The 23,689-nt window shown below is 43.8% G+C and overlaps 1 protein-coding gene across 1 annotated transcript in view; it reads right to left on the bottom strand.

Annotated features, from left to right (window-relative positions):
* Positions 1-254: 254 nt before the first annotated feature.
* The window catches only part of LOC120841627, a gene marked incomplete at its 3' end in the record, with an annotated part of 95,170 nt that continues 71,735 nt past the window's right edge, over positions 255-23,689 (bottom strand). Inside the window, exon 3 of the mRNA XM_042288374.1 lies at positions 255-1,251. Within this exon, the coding sequence (XP_042144308.1) occupies positions 255-1,251 (997 nt within the window). The remainder of the gene's footprint in view (positions 1,252-23,689) is intronic.

Genomic DNA, 23,689 nt, shown 5'->3' on the forward strand with positions numbered 1-23,689 from the left:
AGTAGCGTCAGTGAACGGCGAGACAGAGCGGTTTCGTCGAGGATAGGGGGAGGGTGATCGACCACGTCGGAATTCAGCAGCTGGAAAGGGACGTGTGTTGCGATGGTCGTCAAAATTGCGACGGTCACTGGAACTGCCGTGGTTGTCGAAATTTCGGCGCGTGTCGTGGTCGTCAGAATGTCGAGTTTGATTCTGTGGGGTGCGACTGTAGGCTTCAGCATTCATGCGGCGTCGGCAGTAGCGGATGATATGACCTGGGGCGTGACAGTAGAGGCATATCGGACGTTGATCTTGAGTGCGCCATTCCTCTGTCCGCCGGGGTGATAGGTAGCGTGTGGATGGAATTGAGACGTTGTGAGAAGTTTGCAGAGCGCAAATGTGTGGTGCTGAGTGCTGTAAAGAGCAGATGGGTGGTGAGGAAGTCGATGGTGCCATGCATGTGGGAGACGACGAAGAAATAGGACGAAGGGCCGCACGAAGTTCGTCTTTGATTACCTGTTCAATCTTAGGCGCCTCGGGTTGCGAGATTGAAGAACTGGCTGAGAGGCGCAGGGATCCCAAGAAGTCGCGTAGTTCGTCTCGAATTATTCGCCTGATGAGATTGGGGAGGTCAGTGTCGGCAGTTGTAGTTGAAACTTCAGGGAGCCGTTCAAATCCGGTGTTGGAGATCCGACCACCTTGAAGGTCTTCATAATGCTTGCATTCTGCAATGAGCTGCTGCACGGTCTGAGGTGACCTGGGTGCGACGATGGAAAACAGCTCTTGGGATAATCCTTTGAAGAGGTGCTTGATTTTTTCGTCCTCCGGCATAGCTGCGTTGACACGTCCGCAGAGGCGAAGGACGTCCTCGATGTAGGGCGTCGATGTTTCGGAGGGGGCTTGGTACCTCCTGGAGAGTTTGTCCCGCGCTTGTTGTCTTCTGCGTTCAGGTGTACCGAAGACGTCTGCGAAGGCGGTTTTGAAAGCATCCCATGAATTAATTTCTTCCTCGTGATTGTCGTACCGTTGGAGTGCAGTCCCTTTGAGGAAAAATACGACGTTGGCGAGTTTGATGGTGTCATCCCAACGGTTGTGTTGGCTCACCCGGTCGTAATTTTTGAGCCAGTCCAGAACGTCAGCGTCGGCTGAACCGGTGAAATCCTGGGGGTCACGTTGGCGAGTTTTGACCGTTGAAGTGTTGGTGGGGCGCTGGTCTCTTACATTCCCGTTATCGTCGTTCATGGTTGTGACAGTCGACCGTCCGCTGCGCAGCTCCAGGTCGGAATTACCAGATGATCAGGTTGGGGATCGCTAGCGCACCTCCACCAAGTGTTGAGACGTTGATAAAAGAGATTTAATACAAGATAGGAGGAAAATGCGACCAGTATGAATGGCGGTACAGCATTCAAGAAGCGCCCGTGCCGAGCGCGCGCTTGGTCAAACCCCTGCCTGTCTCTCCGTGCCACTTCTTCTTCCTTACAATATATATATATATATATATATATATATATATATATATATATATATATATATATATATATATATATATCAGGGTGTCCAACCGGAACCGAACCGAACCGAAAAGCGGAACCGAACCGGTATTTTTTCCGGAACTGAACCCGAACCCGAACCGTTATATTGTTATCACGATGAACCTGAACCGGAACTGAACCGGAAAAAAAAAACGGTTACCGGCTCATGTCAAAACGGTTCGGCCACGCACTGTTGACAATGAATGTGCTATCAATGCCATTTGTTTTTTAAGTGCCGTCAACTAACACACACCTCGCTTACATATTTTTCTTCTCCACTCAGTCTTTGGAATATAAACGCTGCATCCATGAATCTTGACAAACGCTACATCCATGAATCAATTGACATAGGAACCAGTATTGCGCTGGTCGCGGCTTGCACGGAAGAAAGAAAATTGGAAGGCTGTGCAAAAAAAAAAAAATCGCGTCACGGGATTTCATTTTCCTACAACCTCGTAAATCCTAAATGCTGCTGTGTGCCCATTTCATTACACGTTTCTAGAACGCGCGAGTTCTTGAAGCTTGCTTCCATCGGAATGAGAAAAGAAAAGGCTGTGGAGTTTGATAATTGCATCCGGTTTCGTATAGGCACTTAGAAGCTAACATATTTGTGACACAGCGAACTCTTCTATTTTAATATTTATCCTATTACGTCCTTCTGGCGTTGCGTTCGGTGAAGTGTTTTTCATATTCCGTATCTTGTTTAATGAAAACTTCTTTAAGGGTCTAATTTGAGTTACCGAAGGCTAGTTCAAATAAAAAAAGCTGTATTTTCTCCCCACTGTTCCTTCAATTGCTTACATGCCGAGGTGGCGGATTTTACACCTACTGCGTCGGACCCAATTAGACGAAGTCCGAATGCGTAAACGTCAGTGAGGTAACCTTCGAGTGCACATAAAGAAACCATTCCTGGTAGAAATCCCTGAGCCTTACACTACGATGTATCCCGTTTCGTATGTGCTGATTTCAGATGTTTTATTTGTAATATATTTTGATGTTGCAATTTGTCATTTATAATTTCCGAACCGGTTCAGCGAACCGGTTCGCGGATCGAATTAATCGAACCGGAACTGAACCGGAACAAAATAAATTTACCTGAACCTGAACCGTAACCGAACCCGTATTTTTTTCGGTTCGACACACAGATATATATATATATATATATATATATATATATATATATATATATATATATATATATATCGGGCATGGTGGCGGGAGGCCGAAGGCATGGTTATAAAACTGAGAAGAAAAAAACCCTTAGTGAAAAACAGCAACAACGGACGATTTAATCTTCGACGTTTCGGCCGGAGTCCGGCCTTCGTCAGGAAGAACTTTTACAGTATCGAGGTTTTTTGCGCGACACAGGGGACAATTACAAGCGAGTAGACACGGACAAGCGCAAACTTTCAACTACTTTATTCGTGCGCAATCGACCACGAACATTCAGAAAGAGCATGCGCAGCACGCTACGCAGACGAAAAAAAAAACGAAAATAGATAGTAAAGTCATCCACCAAGACACAATCCACGATAGTCATTTTACAGATGAACGCGGGTGGTATTTATACAATGCTACGGTCGAGTCCAAATCTTGGAGGGGTGACGGTTGAAGATTTCGAGAGAGGGAAGCGTAGGGCAGTTCTTATCCGGGTGAAGAAGCTTGACGGTCGGTGCCAAGTTTTAAGGACGGCGGGATGACGGTTGTAGCTTCTTGAGAGGGGGCGCAGGGTGACTCTGTGTCCGGGCCGGCAGCGGTGACCTATATAGACGATAGCGTACAATAAACGAAAGTTACACGCGCAAACTAAAGTGCTGTCTCAAAAAAAGAAAAAAAAGAAAAAAGGGCGGCACGGTCACTTGTTTGCATGCAGGCATGCATGAGTCAAACCTGGAAGGGAACAATGTTAAACCTAGAAGTACAAAGAAATACAATGGATATCAGAACCTGGAAATAAAAGAAAAGTTGACGGTCCAGTTCCGGCCCCAAACACAGTACCACTGTTAACAAAAAAAAAGGTGTTTTTTGATTGCTGTTGCTATTCGTCTGTTAGCATTTTAATCGATGCCAGAGTACCGGGGCTTTCATTTATTCCTTGTTTAATAGTGTTAAATCGGTAAATTAGGTAGGATTCACGCTGTTCACGTTCGCGATTTGATTTAAATCCAGATTCTAGGAGCGTCACTGACAATTTATCATACGAATGTTTTGGGAGAGCGAGATGTTTGGATAAAGGCAGTGCCGGAAGGTTTATGGCGTGAGATTTGTGATTATCAAAGCGCAGTCTAAATGCCGTTCTAGTCTGCCCTATGTATTGCTTTTGCATACCGTACACTCGAATAAGTAAATGACATTCGACGAGGCACATGTTAAGTTCCCTTTAATTTTGATCGAGAACTGCGAGTGCGTGCTGCTGGCCGTGCTTGTGTGCTGCATCTGTTTACAGATTAGACATCCTGGGTGCCTGCAAAGCCTACATTCGTTAGGTGGTGGCGATGAATGTATCCGGGAGTTTACTAGCGCGTCTTTGAGGTTACGCGATCGTCTGTGGACTACCCCCGGGGCGGATGGAAACCCGCGTTTAAGGCGCTCGCTTTGTTCGAGAATGTTATAATGTCGTGTCAAGACATTATTTACATTAGGATGGTTTATGCTATAAGTTAGACATAGATTTGTGCGTTATGTGGCGCTTTGCGTGGGGCGCGGGCTGATGAGGTCTGCGCGGTTCAGTTGTTTGGCTTTTCTGATTGCATCGTCGATTATACGGGGTGGATACTTTTGTTTCTCTAGCACTGACTTTAAATTTTGACGGCTCGCATCAAAATCTGTCTCTTTTGAACAAATTCGTTTGAAACGATGAGCTTGGCTATAGAGAATGCTGTTCTTGCAATGGTGTGGGTGGTTGCTTTGATAATGAAGGTATTGGTGCCGATCTGTTGGCTTACGGTACAGGCTCGTGGCGAGTTTACTTTCGTCTATCTTAACGTTGACGTCGAGGAAGTTTATTTCGGTTTGAGAGTACGAATGTGTAAAGCGGAAGCTCGGATGAGCAGCATTGTATCGACCTATGAAGTCCACCAGCTCCTCCTCAGTGTGCGACCATACAATAAATATATCATCTATAAACCTTTTGTATATTAGCGGCTTTACGGGACATTCACAAAGGAACTGAGGTTCTAATTGTACCATAAACGCGCGTTTCCATCCGCCCCGGGGGTAGTCCACAGACTATCGCGTAACCTCAAAGACGCGCTAGTAAACTCTCGGATAAATTCATCGCCACCACCTAACGAATGTAGGCCTTGCAGGCGAATCCCGGACAAAAGCTCACCGGACAAAAGCTCACCGGACAGAAGCTCACCGGACAAAAGCTCACCGGACAAAAGCTCACCCATTTTTTCACAGACCCGGACAAAAGCTCACCCATATTTTCACAGACCCGGACAAAAGCTCACCACGAGAAATTTTCCTGTTGGTCTTAACACGAGTGCGGACAACTTAGGTGCATGCGTTCGACACAAAAAGGCAACGATAAATTAAATCTGACAGGCGCATGGTTTGTTGATTTTAGTAGAAACAAGTTTATTTATCGATTGGTTAGAAGCGAATGCAGTGCCCCAATAGCTCCAGCAGTCTTGGTAGATCTGGGTGTACATGCAAGCCCTCGCAAATATTTCTAAGATGATTCTGCAGGTGCAGAGTAATATTTCGCACCCGCTTTACGGTGGGCTCACCTCTCCGGGCTTTTGTCAATGCCGTGGCAACGAGCGCCTGATTTTGCTGTAGGCATTCAATCAGCCTCAAGACGCTTGGATGGGCGTGGCCGACGGGCTTCTGGAACCCGGTACTCTATCTTTCGCAGGTGTTGCTCATCCGGTCTTTATCTTGAAGAGTTGTGTCGTACATATTCCTCCGTACCGGGGGAAACTCCGGTCGCCGTCGGCGCAGAGTCAGGCGAAGGGAAGAATTCGCTCTGGGTGCCGCCGCAGATGGAACAGAAGCATAACGGAAGCGGCCGTTGAAATACGTGCAATCAAAATAGTCCAGTAGGTAGCGATGTCACCGGTAGACTTTTCCCTGGTGGTCAGTTCTTGTGGAACAAGCTGTGGTGGAAGGAACCCGAGCCTATCAAAAATCCCGCACAATTTTTTTTTAAATTGGTCATCTGTCTTGCACTTTTCCAAAAGGCTGAACGCCCGTTCTTTAAAAGTATTTTTAAAAAATTCGCAACTCAATGGTGGATGAGGTACAAGTTCTCCTAAAAATGGTCCAATGTCCATTGCGCCCGCACTTTATTTCAGCCCGTGTTTCGCCCGGATAGTAAAAAAAAAGAAATCGAGGTGAGCTTTTGTCCGGGTCTGTCAAAAAACGGGTGAGCTTTTGTCCGGGTCTGTCAAGAAACGGGTGAGCTTTTGTCCGGTGAGCTTTTGTCCGGTGAGCTTCTGTCCGGTGAGCTTTTGTCCGGTGAGCTTTTGTCCGGTTACCCTTGCAGGCACCCAGGATGTCTAATCTGTAAACAGATGCAGCACACAAGCACGGCCAGCAGCACGCACTCGCAGTTCTCGATCAAAATTAAAGGGAACTTAACATGTGCCTCGTCGAATGTCATTTACTTATTCGAGTGTACGGTATGCAAAATGCAATACATAGGGCAGACTAGAACGGCATTTAGACTGCGCTTTAATAATCACAAATCTCACGCCATAAATCTTCCGGCACTGCCTTTATCCAAACATCTCGCTCTCCCAAAACATTCGTATGATAAATTGTCAGTGACGCTCCTAGAATCTGGATTTAAATCAAATCGCGAACGTGAACAGCGTGAATCCTACCTAATTTACCGATTTAACACTATTAAACAAGGAATAAATGAAAGCCCGGGTACTCTGGCATCGATTAAAATGCTAACAGACGAATAGCAACAGCAATCAAAAAACACCTTTTTTTTTGTTAACAGTGGTACTGTGTTTGGGGCCGGAACTGGACCGTCAACTTTTCTTTTATTTCCAGGTTCTGATATCCATTGTATTTCTTTGTACTTCTAGGTTTAACATTGTTCCCTTCCAGGTTTGACTCATGCATGCCTGCATGCAAACAAGTGACCGTGCCGCCCTTTTTTTTTTTTTTTTTTGAGACAGCATTTTATTTTGCGCGTGTAACTTTCGTTTATTTCACGCTATCGTCTATATAGGTCACCGCTGCCGGCCCGGACACAGAGTCACCCTGCGCCCCCTCTCAAGAAGCTACAACCGTCATCCCGCCGTCCTTGAAACTTGGCACCGACCGTCAAGCTTCTTGACACGGATAAGAACTGCCCTACGCTTCCCTCTCTCGAAATCTTCAACCGTCGCCCCTCCAAAATTTGGACTCGACCGTAGCATTGCATAAATACCACCCGCGTTCATCTGTAAAAGTTCTTCCTGACGAAGGCCGGACTCCGGCCGAAACGTCGAAGATTAAATCGTCCGTTGTTGCTGTTTTTCACTAAGGGTTGTTTCTTCTCAGTTTTATATATATATATATATATATATATATATATATATATATATATATATATATATATATATATATTCGATTTGGTGTTTTCTGATGATTCTGAGCAATTTTCTAATTGAAACACCGCCCTTAAACAAAATAATAAAAACGTTATTTACGCACAAATAATTAACAATCCAATTATACCAGATTTTAGTAATTTTCCTAGATAGGCCCCTGGCCCAGGACCAAAACGACACAAGCCTTTTTTTTGTTGCGAAGCGTAGTTTTCTCAATACCGAATTTGTCTGCCTTTCGTGAAACATCTTATATATGTAGAGAGAGAGGAGGAGTGAGAGAGAGAAAGAGAGAGAAAAAACCCTTAGTGAAAACAGCAACAACGGACGATTTGATCTTCGACGTTTCGGCCGGAGTCCGGCCTTCGTCAGGAAGGCCTGACGGAGGCCGGACTTCGGCCGAAACGTCGAAGAATACATCGTCCGTTGTTGCTGTTTTCACTAAGGGTTTTTGTCTCAGTTATATACCCACGCCTATATAATATATATATATATATAGGGTGTTTAGCAAAGCGCAGAACAAATCGTTCCTGCCAAAGCTACGTATCGCAAAGAAAAAATGCTCGTTACGTTCTGGATCGGGCCAGGGTCCCATTCAGAAATATTAATAAAGTTCTTGATAATTAATTGTTAATTTTTTTAGCGTACTTATTTTTTTTTCTAGTATTGCGTTTAAGGGCATGGTTTCACTTGGAAACTTGCTAGGCATCATCGAAAACCCACAAATCAACCACCTTTAGGCAGGTATAAAGGGCGGTCGGCATTTTATAGCGTTCGGGAAAACCCTTCTATTTCTACGCGTTCTCTGCTTTCGTTTTTGTATCCAAGCTCATCTTGGCGGCCGCAGTCCTGCCCTCCCGCGGCCGAAGCGCGGAGCTTCGTCAAATGCTTCGGCCGCCTCGAACTCGCCTGCCTCTCCTCTCCCGTAGGAAAGAAGGAAGCGTTGCGGGCACGGCACGGTAGGCCGGAAAGTAACACTTCGCTTTTGAATGAGCATGCCATTGCAAGATCAAGCTCATGCAACAGCGAGGTGTTTCGATATTAGAGCAATTAATTACGTGAAAATATTTAACAACGTAATCAGCCCAAATTTGTTTAATTTTCCTAAATTGGCACCTTGCCCAGGACCACAACTCAACGAGCCTTTTTTCTGTGCAATACATAGTTTTGGCAGGAACGATTTTATCCGCATTTATATATGTAAATATATATAAATTCAATATTTATTATAATATTATTTATATAAGGAGGAGAGGGTACCGAGGAGTCTCCCCTTCTCCTCTTCCTGCTCCCCTCCTCTTCCTCTTCCACTCCCCCTCCTACTCCTTCATACCCAACCCACCTCTCACAATTTCCCCGCCGTATTTAGTTGGAAAGTTGACTCCACGTGACCTCAAAACCAATTCAGGTTCGCCGCTAAATATAGCGGGGAAATTGATGTCACATGACTTGGTATCACATCAGCTGTGAATGAATTTAGCTTCTGCGCTATATATAATAGAAAAATTGACGTCATGTGACATCAACACCAATTGAATTCCCCGGCAAATTTAGCGGGGAAACTGAATTGGTCCTGAGGTCATGTGACGTCGGTTTTACCGCTATATTTAGCACGGAAACTGAATGCACAGTGTTGCATTATGGGACGTCAGACCTACACACCAATTTAGTTTCTCTGATAAATTTAGCGGGGAATTAAATCACCATACCATGACGCAACGCGCGCGGTTACACCAATGGCGACGTCGACGTCGCGAAACAAGAAAACTAGCGCCTAAGAGCTGCGCTCTAAGAGGTCTGACAGTGGCACACCGCATAAGTATTCGGCAGTGTATAAAAGCAGACCCAGCGAAAGCAGTGTAAAAAAGTAAAGTGCGCGCATCAAATTTGAAGCGCTGTACAAACAACTTCTGGTTCAATGATGTCCCCGTGACGCATCTTCAAGATTTATGAGGGAAATCAATCTCTCGCCAAATCATTTCGTTGTGTCGGTTCCTTAAACAAATCTCGCGCAATTTTAAATCTCGCGAATAAACAAAGAACGCCGGGAGTTGGCTTTTGTCGTGGAGCGATCGGCCCTCACTTCCCATTTTGCATATTGCAAGAGATTATTGCTTTGTTCATCTTTTTCATGTATTTTTGCCTTTTTGTCTTCACTGCGAAAAACGAACCTTCTGGCACGCACTTTTCCAGATCGGAGCAAAAAACAAAAATTAAATTTAAAAGAGTTATAATAAAACCGATGTGGAAATGGCTCCGCCTTGTTTTTTTTGTTTTGGTTTTTTTTTTTTTTTTTTCTTGTGCAATATTGTCATATATTTCACGTGTGAGCTTTTGCTCTGGTTTGTGCTGAGGTTTATATGCGGAGAAACTTCAGGTCGTCGCGTTTCTATGAGAAAGCTGGAACTGAGAAATATTTCAAACGAACGAATGTATAAGGGTCATTCCATGTCAAACGTCCCAAATTGCACTCGACCACCTTCGATTTCTAAAAATGAAAGAAAATTCATGGCCTTTTTCTGCAATGTCCGTAGCCATGGCCAAAAATATTTTCGACGAAAATTTTTTTTTGATGACGTGAGCGTTGTTTCACCTTTTAGAAATAGCGTGAAACTAGGTATCACTCCATAATTAATGAAAAATCAGCATTTCATGAAACACCCAAAATATTTTTTTTCTTAAGTCTGCTCGGCTTTCCACTTGCACTCTGGTTCGGCTTGTGCAGTTTTGTTTAATTTAATTTTTTAAACACAACTTTTTTTTTTAATTTTGCATGTTTGTTATTTTATTAAAAATATCTAATTGCTCCGGGGACTTAATAGAACTTTTTACCGGCTGCCTTGCAGGTGCTTAATCTATAAAAATTGTTTAAACCGCTCATTTAAATATCTCGCAGTAAAAAAAATCCTGATTTTGCAAAAAAGTGCGTTTTGACGCATAAACAGCCGTTTATTTTACCCTGAGGTGTCCCAAGTAAAAATACAAAATATGGTGGATTAGGAAGAACTGTCTATTGTTTTTTGATTCTGAAAGATTGATCAATGTAATTTTTGTTTAAAGCGAAAAAACAATTTTTGAATTTGAACCCTCGCACCACAACCCGCGGCGTCGCTTCTTAACGCCTCTTGGCCGCGCAGCACGCCACCTGTGACAATAGCTGACACGATTAGGTCCAAAGAAAGAGCGGAGCTTGCTGCCGCTTCCGCTCGTCTGTCTGTTTGGCTGCATGGGAAGAAACGGCGGGTATCGGGTAATAATCGGAGGTGCCGCCAGTGCGTAGCACTGGCGGCAGGCCCGTTGTGCCCTTTGTACCCGAGGCCCCTCAAACTCCGAAACGTGACGCCAAAAACGACAGGCGGCACCAGGCGACGTGGACTTCTCCATAAATATATCTTATTTCTCCATGAAATGTAAGATATATTTATGGAACAGTGGAACATTTTTTCCTAAAACCCGCTCGGTATATGGATTGCTACGTAATAAGCTTCACGAATATTGGCTTGAAGCCATTAAAAAAAAAAGAATATATGAGAATATTTGCGTTTTTTATAGTTTTGTTACTACCTTGTTGCTGCAGGTGACTGTGATAATTCTTATTGATAACCCTGTAGGTGTACTGCACCAAAAAAAGAAGAAAAAAAAAGGTTTCAGGCCGTACAACTAAATATTATACAGAAAAACAACTAAATTTCTGCGAAATTGCGTTTTGTCCTTTCAAGAGCGTCAATTCTTCCTTGGGGTGGCACAAAGAAAAATACGAAACATGGTGACTTTTCTAGAAGAATATGTTGCCTTTTGTTCTTGAAAGTTTAAATAAGATAATTTTATTCTAAAGAGGAAAAAAAAAACATTTTGTGGTTGAGCTCTCGCTCCGCAACCTGGCGTCGTTCTTGCGCCTCTTCTCTGCACAGCACACCACCGTCGAGCCTGGCAAAGCGTACGACGGTGTCACGGTGTGCGCACGCAGGTAGATAGCAGGACCTCGAGTTGTCAAGTACATCTTGGTGGGGGGTAGCTTTTTTCCACTCTTGTTGCTTTATAGATTTTCCGAGTCGACTGTTTTGCGCGGAAGTGTCCTCCTGTGGTCTTACACTGTCTTGATATCAGCAGATGCTTAGCGCTACCGGGTCAGAGCATCAACTAGTAAGCGTGCTGCCTCTTACGTACACGTCGCAATCAAGGCCCATACGCACATTCGCGTTTGAGCGCGGTGCGTTCCATGGCGGCAAGCGGGCGCGTTGCGTTGCGAAGACCGCTTGCGCCAAACTTGTACGCACAGTTGTGTTGACACGCTGTCAACCGCAGTCAAGAGCCAATAAGAACGCGCTGTCGTCGGTAATGGCTCACCAATAGTAAGCGAAATCCAAGGCAACATGGCGGCGCACAGCGACAGCGTCGAAGTGTTCGATCTTGCGACAATATCGCCGGCTTCCCCGACGTTTTGTCAAGCTTGAAGCATCGCAGCCTTGGAAAATACAGTCCCCACCGCTCCCCAAACGAAAAAGCAAGCACTGCGACCGGCGAAACGGATACGTTTCGCCGAGTCGGCCGGGTGGGGCGAGCGAACACGTCACCCCCTCTCGTCTTTGGGCTTCTGATTGGTCGAACGCACACGAACGCACCGCAACGCTTCGGAAAGTTGAGCGAGTCTCTACTCGCTTGCGTCGCGCTACCGAGCGTTGCGGGAAGGCGGACGTCGCTCCGCAAGCGACCGCGCCTGACCGCAAGGACTCCGCAACGCACTCAAACGCGTTCAAACGCGAATGTGCGTATGGTCCTTTGCTCTCTATTGTCAACGTCAGGACACTATTTAAACAACAATACAAAGGCCTCGTCAACGGGCAATCTCAAACGACGAGGCGATGTGGTGTTAACGAATACGCGCCGTTGGAGGCTCACGCCTCGTTTGTGTTTGAATCGGCTTTGAAGCGGCAAATTCCTGCGTCGCTGAATAGTTCCGCTTTTCACCAAAGTATGCGTGACAGTTTCATTTCGCGGATATATTAACGCGTATCCCTTTTAGGAGAAGTCCACGTCAGCTGATGCCACCCGTATTAGGCATCGCGTTTCGAGCCGCCCTCGGGTACAAAGGGCACAATGGGCCTGCTATGGCTACGCACTAGCGGCTGCTCCGATTATCAACTTCATGCCCGCCGTTTCTTCCTTTGCAGCTGAAAGGACGGACAAGGGGAAGCGGCAGTAATCTACGTTCTTTCTTTGGACCTAATCATGTCAGCTATCGTCGCCGCTGGCGTGCTGTGCGGCGAAGAGGCGTTAAGAATCGACGCCGGGTTGTGGTGCGAGAGTTCAACGTCAAAAATTGTTTTCTAGCTTTAAACAAAAATTACTTTTATTAAACTTTCGGAATGAAAAGACAATCGATTGTTCTTCCAAAGCCACCATATGTTGTATTTTTACTTGGACCCCTCAGGGTAAAATAAAAAGCTGTTTATCCGTCAAAACGCACTTTTGTTGCAAAATTGAGGATTGTTTTTACTGCGAGTTATTTAATTGAGCGGTTTACAACTTTTTTTATAGATTATAGATACCTGTAGGGGCAGCCGGCAAAAAGTTCGATAAAGTCCCCGGAGCAATTAGATAATTTAATGAAATAACAAAAACGTTAAAATTTTCAACAAAAAAAAAACAGTTGTTCAAAACATATTTTCATTAAACAAAACTGACCAAGCCCACCTGCATTGCAGGTCGAAAGCCGAGCAGATTTAAGAAAAAAATATTGTTGGGTGTTTAATAAAAACACTGATTTTTCATCAATTATGGATTGATACCTAGTTCCACACTATTTTTAAAAGTTAGAACCGCGCTCACCGCATCAAAAAAATATTTTCGTCAAAAATATTTTAGGGCGTGGCTACGGACAGTGCGGCAAAAATCTATGATTTTTCTTTTTTTAAATCGAAGGTGGTCGAGCGCAACGTCTGGGACGTTCGACAGGGAATGACCCAAAAATATCCAATACCAAAAAAGTTAAAACGATTCCTCTTCACTTGAATCATATCAGTCGAAAACAAACGTTTTAAAGGCCAATTTATTTTCAGAACAAAAAATCGTGAATTGTCTGCTAAAGCTGTTTTAAAGACGTCTTTATTCTGGTGTGATCGTCGGGCTCTACATTTCTGAGATCATTCATGAAGGAGTTATGGCACAATCTGACTGAGAATTTTTTGTTTGTTTTAAATAACAGATAAGATACCGAGGTTTGGCAAAACCCCAGTGGGTTCAGGTGAATCGATGCTTTTTCACTAGTCATCTATCCGTAGTGTGGCATTCAATAGCTTCAACAAAATTATTTAGTCACAAACTTGTGATTAGAGACAATAAAGTCAAGGACCATTTACAACACTGCCTAAATCGAACACCACTTGCATTGAGAGCGATAACCTAATCTCAATATTATTGGCACATCACTCAAAGATCGTGCATTATGCAAAATATCCCATCATGCACCACGCGAGACCCTCGTGACCCTCAAGAGGGTAACGAGGGTTACCCTCACGAGGGTCAGGAGGGTTACCCTGTCGAGGGATACAAAGGTTGCGAAGGTTACCCTCGCGAAGGTCACGAAGGTTACCGTCACGACAGTTGCGACGGTTGCCCTTACGAGGGTCACGAGGGTTACCCTCACGAAGATTATAATGGTTACCCTCCCGAGGCTCACGAGGGTTACCCTCACGAGGGTCACGAGGGTTAACCTTACGAGGGTTACAAGGGTTACCCTCACGAGGGTCAGGAGGGTTACCCTCACGAGGATCACCAGGGTTACCCTCGCGAGGGTTACGAGAGTTACCGTCAAGCGGGTCACGAGGGTTAATTACCCTCACGAGGGTTACCCTCACAGGGTCACTCTCGGGGCGTCAAATGTGACGTCACCTGTGACGTCCATATAGGAAGCACGTGACGTATGACGTCTCATGTGACGTCGCGTGGCGTCACACCTATCTAACATTGCCAATGTTCCTGCTAAATATAGTGGCGAAATTGTTCCGCTAAATTTGGCAGAAAAAATTGCCGCTAAATTTACCGACGTGACGTCACCATCATGAGGGCAAACATTTTCCCACTAAACTGAGCAGAAACTCTTCCCCGCTAAATTTAGCGGGAAAGGAAGAGGGGCATGCCCTCCCTTCCGTACCATCCCCACTCCTCCACAAGAGCTGTGCTTTAATTCGGCGTTACAGAAAATTGTAAATGTCTTCATTTTTTTTCTTCAAAAATAATAATCCTAAATACAAAATCGCAAAGGACAAGGAGAGACAAAGGAACGAACAGAGAGAGAAGCTATGTTTATTGATAGGAAAACAAAGAGGTCAACCTGCTTGTTAGTGCTGGTTTGCTACTTTGCGTGAAAAGGAAGAGAGTAGGGAGGCATCAGACAGAATAGAGAAGTAAAGAAAAGGACAACCGCCTACAATCAGCTGGTTGTTTAATGCATGAAAAGAAAAGACGAAAATTAGAGGAGAAAGACTAAACTAAAATGCTAAAATTAATGGCTCATAAAATTCAAAGAATATTTGAAAATTGAAAACATAATTATATATAGATTTCAACAAAATTAATTTGAAAAAAGAGCGCTGGAAAAAGAAAAGCAGCCGCATTAAAGGGGCGATGAAACGAATTTTGGACTGGGATAAATGATTTTAAATGGAGACTTTACTGATCGCATATCGTTTAGTTGGCAAAAAGAAAGAGGGTACAAAGTCAAAAGCCAGCTTTTCGGTACGAACATTTGAAAACATAGCGGACTATTTTGTACCTTCTTTCCTTTGAAAGCTTTCCGCCTTTTCACTATGATACATCCGCGGTTCCCAAAGCGCGTCAGCGGTGCCAACCTGACGTCAGCCAAGCCCAGCTCACGCATTCGACATGAGAACTGCGTCACTCCGACGTATTCGCTCGTCAACATTCAATTCGTCCACGAATATTTAGATTCGTGTTCGCGACCAATGAGTGCCCTGACGGAACTTATCGTCACTGGGGAATGACAAGTTCTATGGTGTGCATAAATAGCACGGTAGAAGCTAGGAGTCATCGCACCGGTGCCGAAGAATGTCACGACGACGTGCTTTCACAATTCGTGTTTGAGCTCAGGATTAAAGCTAAGGAGGAAGAAGTAGGAAAATCGTTTCATGACCCCTTTAAGAAAAATGTTGAGTACCCCATTTCTTTCTCGTACAGTGATATTGATGGTGTGCTAGCGCACGTGTCTCCTTTTTCTGTTAAGATTTTTGCATCAAATATTTCTCCTGCTCTCTTCCTCCGAAAGCGGTTGATGACTTTTGTTTCATTAAATAGAGGCGTGCATGTACTGTCTCTGACACGTATCGCTAAGTGACTTCATGGTAACAAGTGTAGGGAAAGGTCATGCTCTCGTAGTCTTACATTAACGCAGCGCCCAGACAGACCAAAGTGCACTCTCCCACATGTGCACGGAATTTCGTACACGATGTTGACGTTGCAGTTGACGTACCTATGTGCGTGCTGGGCTGAGCATTTTTCTTGTCGTTCGTTTTAGTAGTTGATCTTCGAACACAGTATTTTTTTTCAATTTATCAGGTGCTGATGCTTCCACCTCTATGTCATATTTAGACGCTATTCGTTTCAAGCTGTGAGAGACTGTATTGGTAGGGTATAACTTCCAGTCGGCGCGTATTATCACTTATTTATTCATTACGAGTGTTCAAGCTTTCTGCTGCATCGAGCAATAAGGAACTGGTATATCCAGATTTATGTAGTTTTTGAACTTTTGCCTCAATGCTCTACTTGGCTATGTGCTCGGATTATGTTTGCCAGGCTCCCATGAAGCAGCTTTTCACAATTCCTCTCTTGATTATTTTAGAATGCGCCGAGTCAGATGGAAGAAGCGATTTTTTGGGACATTGGTTTGTAGGTCCAACAGGTTTAGTTGTCTTCAAAAGGCAGCTGAAGATTTAGGAATTTAAGTTTTCTATTATTTGGTAGTTTGGTGGTAAACTTTAGTCCCTGAGATTGAGTAAGGAACGTGGTGAAGATTTTATTTATTGCTGAGTCCTTTTGTTCAGGTCGTTCATGATTGCTGAGTCATTTTGTTCAGGTCGTTCATGCAGCGGGACAAGATATTCATCAACGTATCTCAAATTACGTGATACGAGGTTTGAGGGCAAGCTTCAGGGCTATGTTATTGTCACATTGAGCTAAGATGTAACACAGAACTGGTGCTGCTCATGAGCCTGTGCATCTTCCCTTATTTTGGATGAAGGCGTTATTATTGAACGTTACTACAGTGAAGGTAAGGTAGAATTTCAGGAGCTCCAAGAATGAATCCACGGATATACCACACTTACTTTGAAAGGATAAAATAACAATGTTCTCAATACATTCACTTGCCGCCGCAAACATTTATTTGTGTGGGACTGAGTGAAACAAGTCTTCTAGGTCAAAGGAGAGTCCAAACCTGACTATCGCGCCCATCTGTTTAAGATGTCATATCAAAGTCTCGGTTCCTTCAAAGGAACCGAGACATATCCCCTTGTCATGATCCCGTTTCTGTGATTACTACACGAAATGGGCAACTTTCCTTGAGGGGTTTTGCAGTAAAATATTTTCCAATTGAACACATTTTGCAGCGGTATTTGTTTTTTTCTTCATTCATTTGACTCGATGCATTCTAAAATATTCAAGAGAGGAATTGTGAAAAGCTGACTCATAGCAGCCTTGCAAAAATCATGCAAGCATACAGCCACGCAGAGGTTTGAGGTAGAACTTCAGAAACTACATGAATCTGGATATACAAGCTGCTTATTGTTGAACGAAAGAGAGAGCTTGACCACTCGCAATGAAAGAAGCGATAAGACGAGCCGACCGGCAGTGAAACCGTGTCAACACAACCTGACACTCAGGACGTGACATCAGCAACTCTGATAAACCTAAAACAAACTGTGACCGAAGATCAATTCCAAAACGAACTAGAAAAATTCGCAGTACAGGACGCACATTGATATGTCAACTGCAAAGTCAACATCGTGTACGAAATTGCGTGCACGTGTGGGAGAGTGTACGTTGGTCAATCTAGGCGCTGCGTTAATGTAAGACTACGAAAGGATGACCTTTCCCTACATTCGTAACCCTCAGGTCACCTAGCCATACATGTTAGAGAAAGTAAATGCACTCCTGTATTTAATCAAGCAAAAGCCCTCAATCGCTTTCGGAGCAACAAAGCCAAATAATTTGTCTAGGCAAAAAAAAAATAAAGTCGTTTACAATCCCCTGTAACGCCGAATTAGAGCACAGCTCTTGAGGAGGACGAAGGGAACGTACGGAGAGGACGCTATGCCGATAAATTTACCGGGGAAATTTTTCCGCTAAGTATAGCGGAGAAATTTTTCCGCTAAATATAGCGAGAAAAATTTTCCGCTAAATATTCCGAGTAAATTCTTCGCTAAATTTAGCGGGAAATTTTTCCGCCGCTAAATTTAGTGGGTAAATCTTTCCGTTAAATTTAGCGGGAAATTTTTCCGCTAAATTGAGCAGGAATTTTTTTTTCGCTAAATTTAACGGGGAATATTTTCCGCTAAATTCAGCGGGAAATATTTTTTGCTAAATTTAGCGGGAAATATTTTTCCAATAAATTTAGCGGGAAATATTTTTCGCTATATTTAGCGGGGAAATTTTTCCGCTAAATTTAGCGGGGAATATTTTTCCAATAAATTTAGCGGGAAATATGTTTCGCTATATTTAGCGGGGAAGTTTTTACGCTAAATTTAGCGAAGAATTTTTTCCGCTAAATTTAGCGGGAAATTTTTTCCGCTAAAGTTAGCAGGGAATTTTTTTCCGCTACATTTAGCGGGGAATTTTTTCCCGCTAAATTTAGCGGGGAATTTTCTACGCCAAAGTTAGCGGGAATTTCTTTGCTAAATTTAGCGGGCAAATGTTTTGGCAAATTTAGCGGGAAAATTTTTCCGCTATATTCAGCGGGAAATTTTTTTTCGGCTAAATATAGCGGGAAAGTTATCCTCTAAATTTAGCAGGAAAAATTTTCGCTAACTTTAGCGGTAAAATTTCCGCTAACTTTAGCGGGGAAATATACCCATAATGCACCGCGCGGTTAAGCCGACGCCGACGCCGACGCCGCTCAAGCCGGAAACGGGTGTCTGAAGCCTAGTTCACATGCAGCGGTTTTGGCCCTAGAGCGGCGCGATTTCTGCCGTCGCGGCGCTCTGGCCAGCACCAGCGGTTCACCGGCACGAGCGCCGCGACGGCAGAAATCGCGCCGCTCTAGGGCCAAAATCGCTGCATGTGAAACCCGCGAATCGCTGCATGTGAAACACGCTTAAGAGGTGCGCTCTAAAACCATCATAGAGAAAGGAGACACGTGCATTCGCACACCATCAATATCACTGTCCGAGAAAGAGATGGGGTACCTCAGCCTTTTTTCTTACCGCTCATTCACACTGGAAGCGGATCCGCGTTCGCAATGCGGTTGCGAACGCGATTGTATAAAGATCCAGTAAATTGCACGCGCACTCGATGCCATCGAGTGCTCGTGCAACTGTACTGGATCTTTATGCAACCGAGCTCGCAACGGCTTTGCGAACGCGGTGGTGGTGGTGGTGGTGGTGTTTGCCTGACGTGAGGTTTTTCTCACTGGCTGTGGAAAAGTTTCACGGTCTTGGGTTATTGCAGTATTGATGAGAATGAAGGCAGGGGAAAGGAGGGGGAACAGATGGTGATGAGAAATATAGGATGATGAAACACAAGTTAACAAATTTAAGTAAAATAAAAAGTCAGCAAGAAATCAGTCAAGGGTGAGACAATGGGCACATCTAGAACGCGAGCATCACAGAATGTTCACAAAATTTCCGCAGAAAACTTCACGAGAAAAACTATCACTGGCACACAACCACGAAAAGAGAAGTCGGCGGTCGTATTTTCTCACTCATCACAACCTTGCCAGAAGCCCACAGGCATCCAAGAAGCTGAACACAGTCTTTCGGAGACGTATGCACGTGGATGATGGACCCTATAGCATATCCACGAGGGTGGGTCGCGGATCCGCTGCCAGTGTGTATGAGCGGTAAATACGGCTGCATTTTTTGCTATCGCTCTTTTTTTGTGAAATGATAATGTTTTTATGTTTATATATATATATATATATATTAAATTTTTTGTGCGAATGAATTTCGCATTTCAATTTTGTCATTCTCTTCTCAATTTCGACTTTCTTTTCATACATTAAACAAACAGTTGACAGTAAGCGCTTGTACCGTTCGTGTCTTTGTTCTGTTCTTGTCCTTGCGTTTTTGCATTAAGATGTTTACCCTAATACCCCGGCAGTTGATATTAACAAAAGGTAATCATATTGCTGTGGCGATTACTTCCTAGTAACAGTTTTCAAATGATAACAAAATTACTAAAAAATTTAATCAGTTACAGGCCACTTCATTAGTTGTAATGAGCACAGTAAAATATGCATGAGATAAAATGACGATTCCGTGCTAGAACAAACTTTTTAGCCCTTCCATTTTGGTGACTAAGGAAGAGCAACGAAGCTGTAGCTTTTGTTCTCGGCGGTGGCCTTCCCGGCGAGCGTTCTGCTCTTCTTTTGCAAGGATATCTGAGGCGCTCGACGCAGTGGAACTTTAGGCGATAGCGGCCTCGCGACGGTTGCGGAGCCATTCACGCTGCTGCACACCATTGCCGGTCGTTCCGTTCCCTCTTCTTCCCCCGAAGAAATGTTGCCGCCATCTATAAGCGACGGCAGCAACCAGCTGTGTGGTTGCCGAGGCTGAAAAGGTTCCCGCGATCTACGAGCGGCGGCGGCAAGCAGACAACCCGCAAACACAACACTCTGGACAGCTACCGCCATCTATAAGCGATGACGGCGACCAGAGTGTTGTGTCGACCACGGGTGTCGACATATGTTTTGTACTGAAGACGATTCTGAGGAAACTAGCCTTTAACAGCTTCGCTATAAAAAAAAATATATTATACTTTATGTGTCCGAACTCGTCCAGTCGGATTAAAGCAGAGTGAGACGAAAATGTACTGCAATGCGTCGTTATAGCAGATAATCATCAATCATTGACTGCTGCCGCTGCTTGGCAACCGTTTCATTGGAACGTGTTATTACCTGAGAGGATGTTCCCGGTAGACTAATATAGAAGCCTCTAGCGGAAGTCAGACTGGCAAAGTAATTAACAATTTAACTATTTTAAAACTCGTGTTGCTAAGGCCTTATTTCGCAGCAATCATTCTGTAAATTCATTCTTGTTTTTGATCTAAAAATGCAGGACCATTAGACAAAGCATGTATACGCGTGCATTTGTAAGAATGAACCACCTCCACGTAATCAGAGTTGTTAAAAGTAATCATCGGTATACACACAGAACGAAAAAAAGGACGTCCATCAACACATCATAGGTGAACGCAGACGTAAACAAATTAGGAGCTGAGCTTGACAAATGCGACGGCCCCGCACGCTTACCTCGCTAAATACAAGGGACAGCTTTAAAATATAGGGGCGATTTGTCTGCACTAAACAATATCGCCAAGGCTCCCCTTTGCCGTCATTATTCGATCTTTTCTTGAAAGTCGAAAGTAAAAGAGAGAAAAAGAAACAAAAAAAAAAATAGGAGGAGGAAGGAAGAAAGATAATAAAAACTTCCCGGCTCTGTGGTTTGTCTGTTCAGTGCAAGGCGAAACTAAAATGTTTCACAGCGAAAGGGGTAGAGTCGCAGATTGTCGACCAAAGTGAGGGCTCGGTTGCGAGCCAAGGAATTTAAAGCGCCTATATTGAATTAGCCCCTACTTGTCTTCAAGCGCCTCCGGCTCGACGGTGGTGCTCAATTGAATTAGAGCCTCGGCGTTAACTTTTAAGATCTTGTACATATAAAAGAAGTTGCACGTGTAGGAATACGATCGCAATGTTTCAAGTTAAAATTGCTCAAAGCCGGTCTCATTATAAATTTGTAAACCGTCTTTATACGTGAAATGCGTTCACGTTACATCGCTTTGAAACACGCAGGTTTTCTTCTAAGGGCCTACATTTTGTACATTAATTTCGTTTATGCGAATTTGATTTCGTAATCAAGGACAAGGCGTTTACAAGAGGGGAACTAAAAGAAAAGCAGCTGAGTGTGGGATCCTGCCACCAGTATAGTCACAAAATGTCGCGTTCAAGCCTTTTATTTCTTTATTAATTATTATTCATACAAAAGTGAATGCATGGGTACATGGTAGACGGGGGATTTATACGCCCAATAATTTATGAAGGTAGGATCATACAAGAAAAACATAATCCCTAGTTGCCACAACAATCATATCATTGTTTATTGTTTTTAATACTTAGGACACTGTTCGCGATAGGTTTTGTTCTTTTAGGGAATTACAGCGATGTAATGGGGGTCTGTTTTCTTCTCTATTTTCATGAAGCTTAAGTTCTGTTGTCAATATTATATAGTGCAAAAATACATCCCCAAAAAATGGAGAACTAATTTAAATATTTGTACAAAAAAAAACATAAGCCAAAAAAGAAGGCAGTTCTTCCATTATACTCTCTGACTGCCAACATGGCGTCTCCAACATGCATCGCACTGCACTCCCCAAGTAAAAGCGCACGATCACAAAAAAATAGTATTTGAATGAAAATAAACACAGGGTTGTTCACGCCTGTGCGAGGTCACGGAATGGTTCTCGCAAAACTCTCGGTATTTTTACGGCAAGTGCTACGGATTTTAAAAGCTTGCTATACGGTGGATATTCGTGGTTAACGGTCGACAGCGCCGAGGTGCACATAGTAAAATTAAATATACCATCGCCGCCTCTTCGAGTCGGCGACCCATACTGTCCGCACTCTTTTATAGCCGGTCGTTCGCCAGGGCTCTCACTCTGCCGCAGCTGTTTCAGCATTCGTGCTAAACGAACCGGCTACGGCTTGGCTTCGGTTTCGAAGCTCTAGATCCGGGCAATTCGTCAACAATATAACCTCTTTGAGATAATTTGAGCGAGGGCGAAATGGGCTAGTGCCTTCGGAGATGTTGAAGGTGCGACCTCCGCAATGATTGCAAAGTGTGCACTTCATGGAATATACAAAGCGAAAGTTTAGTCCAGCAAACCAATCTAGATCCCGTTAGATCCACCAAGGCGCACTTACCTGGTCTGAGTTTCCAAACTACCCATTGTGTGCCTAGAGTTGGTTCTGTTTCAGAGTCAAGTTTGACAATATTTTTATTTATATTTGACGATTTCGTTTTCAGAACATGTGACATAACAAATACAATTAAAAATGCGATTTGAAATAAAACTTGCAATGAGGACTTTTCTTGTAATGGATCCCTGACCCATGTCTCTGACAAGGGGACAGTGGGCTCTAGACTTCAAAAACAAAATTGGAGCCGAAAGTTCGCGGAACGTGCTGATTAGACCTCGGCGACAAAACCATGGCGTCGTGGTCGCGAGACTCCCATCCATAAACTTCTGCTCCAACTCCGTGTCTGACAAGCTTAGTGCCTCCGTTTTTCCAAAAATAATAATCTGGCACAACATACTTTATCAGGGCGTATCAACACGAATTCCGTTATTGTATTGAATGGGACCGTTTGAGACTCCGTGTTTCGGCTGTACTTATTTTTGCCGCCGTCTCGGGGTTTGGGGTAACTGCGCTCAATTTTCACCAGCTTGTTTTCACCTACTTTCTGCCACAGTTGTTGAATGAGTAGGTTGAACTTCTTCTTTCTCGGCTGAGTGAAGGCGTAAAAATTTTCTTTTTTCTTTAGAAAGATAAAATTCAATCTTACTTGTAATTTAGCCGAAATGTGGTATACATTTCGGCCAAATTACGAGTAAGATTGAATTCTAGCTTTCTAAAGAAAAAAGAAAATGTTTACGTCTTCATTTAGCTTTATTAAAAATAAAGCTTTAGAACGCTGGCCACATTTTATAGGAAATAATTTAGAATAATATATTTCTTATGACACAAGTATAAAAAAGAACATTATGATTTAATATATCGTTCTTATATCCATAGAAAAAGCTAAATTCGTTGCAAGACGTTCCTATGATCTCTCCCGGCATTTCGGATGTGATCAGAAATGTAACCCGACTGGGCTAGGCCAATACCGCCGAGTAGCGTTTTCTGCCTTCACGGGGGTTTCGTCTCGCAGCAGTTGTCCCTCCTTCGAGGGTACAAAGTCGTTTTCCTGTTTTTTTCCTAAGTACTGACTATACACATATTCCACAAGGGCGCAGTCATCTTGAATGCCGTCACTTCTCGTATGCGTTATACATTGTTTTGATCTTTCTACACCGCTGATAGGTGTTCACGAAAAATTTGATTGTTAAGCATTCTTGTTTTGCCTCACCTACATTTTCTCACATAATAATAGTCTTTTTTCGTCCCGCACACCAGATACGGAACCCACGCGACTGAGATCGAAAGAAAACAAAAAAAAAACGACTATAGGCCATGTAGGCCAACGTTACTGGAGCCCCCCAAGCTCAGTTTCGCAGATCCTTACTCTCGCCTGCAGAGGCGAGTGGCCCAGGTGGCGGTCACGAGAACTAGCGGCGCTGCAGTCGGATCTTGCTTCCCTGTCTCGCGCGTTGTTTATTACCACCACTACAGTGACCTAG

This window comes from Ixodes scapularis, unplaced genomic scaffold (genome assembly GCF_016920785.2).
Source record: "Ixodes scapularis isolate PalLabHiFi unplaced genomic scaffold, ASM1692078v2 ptg002451l_1__unscaffolded, whole genome shotgun sequence".
In the NCBI taxonomy this organism is placed as follows: Eukaryota; Metazoa; Arthropoda; class Arachnida; order Ixodida; family Ixodidae; genus Ixodes; species Ixodes scapularis.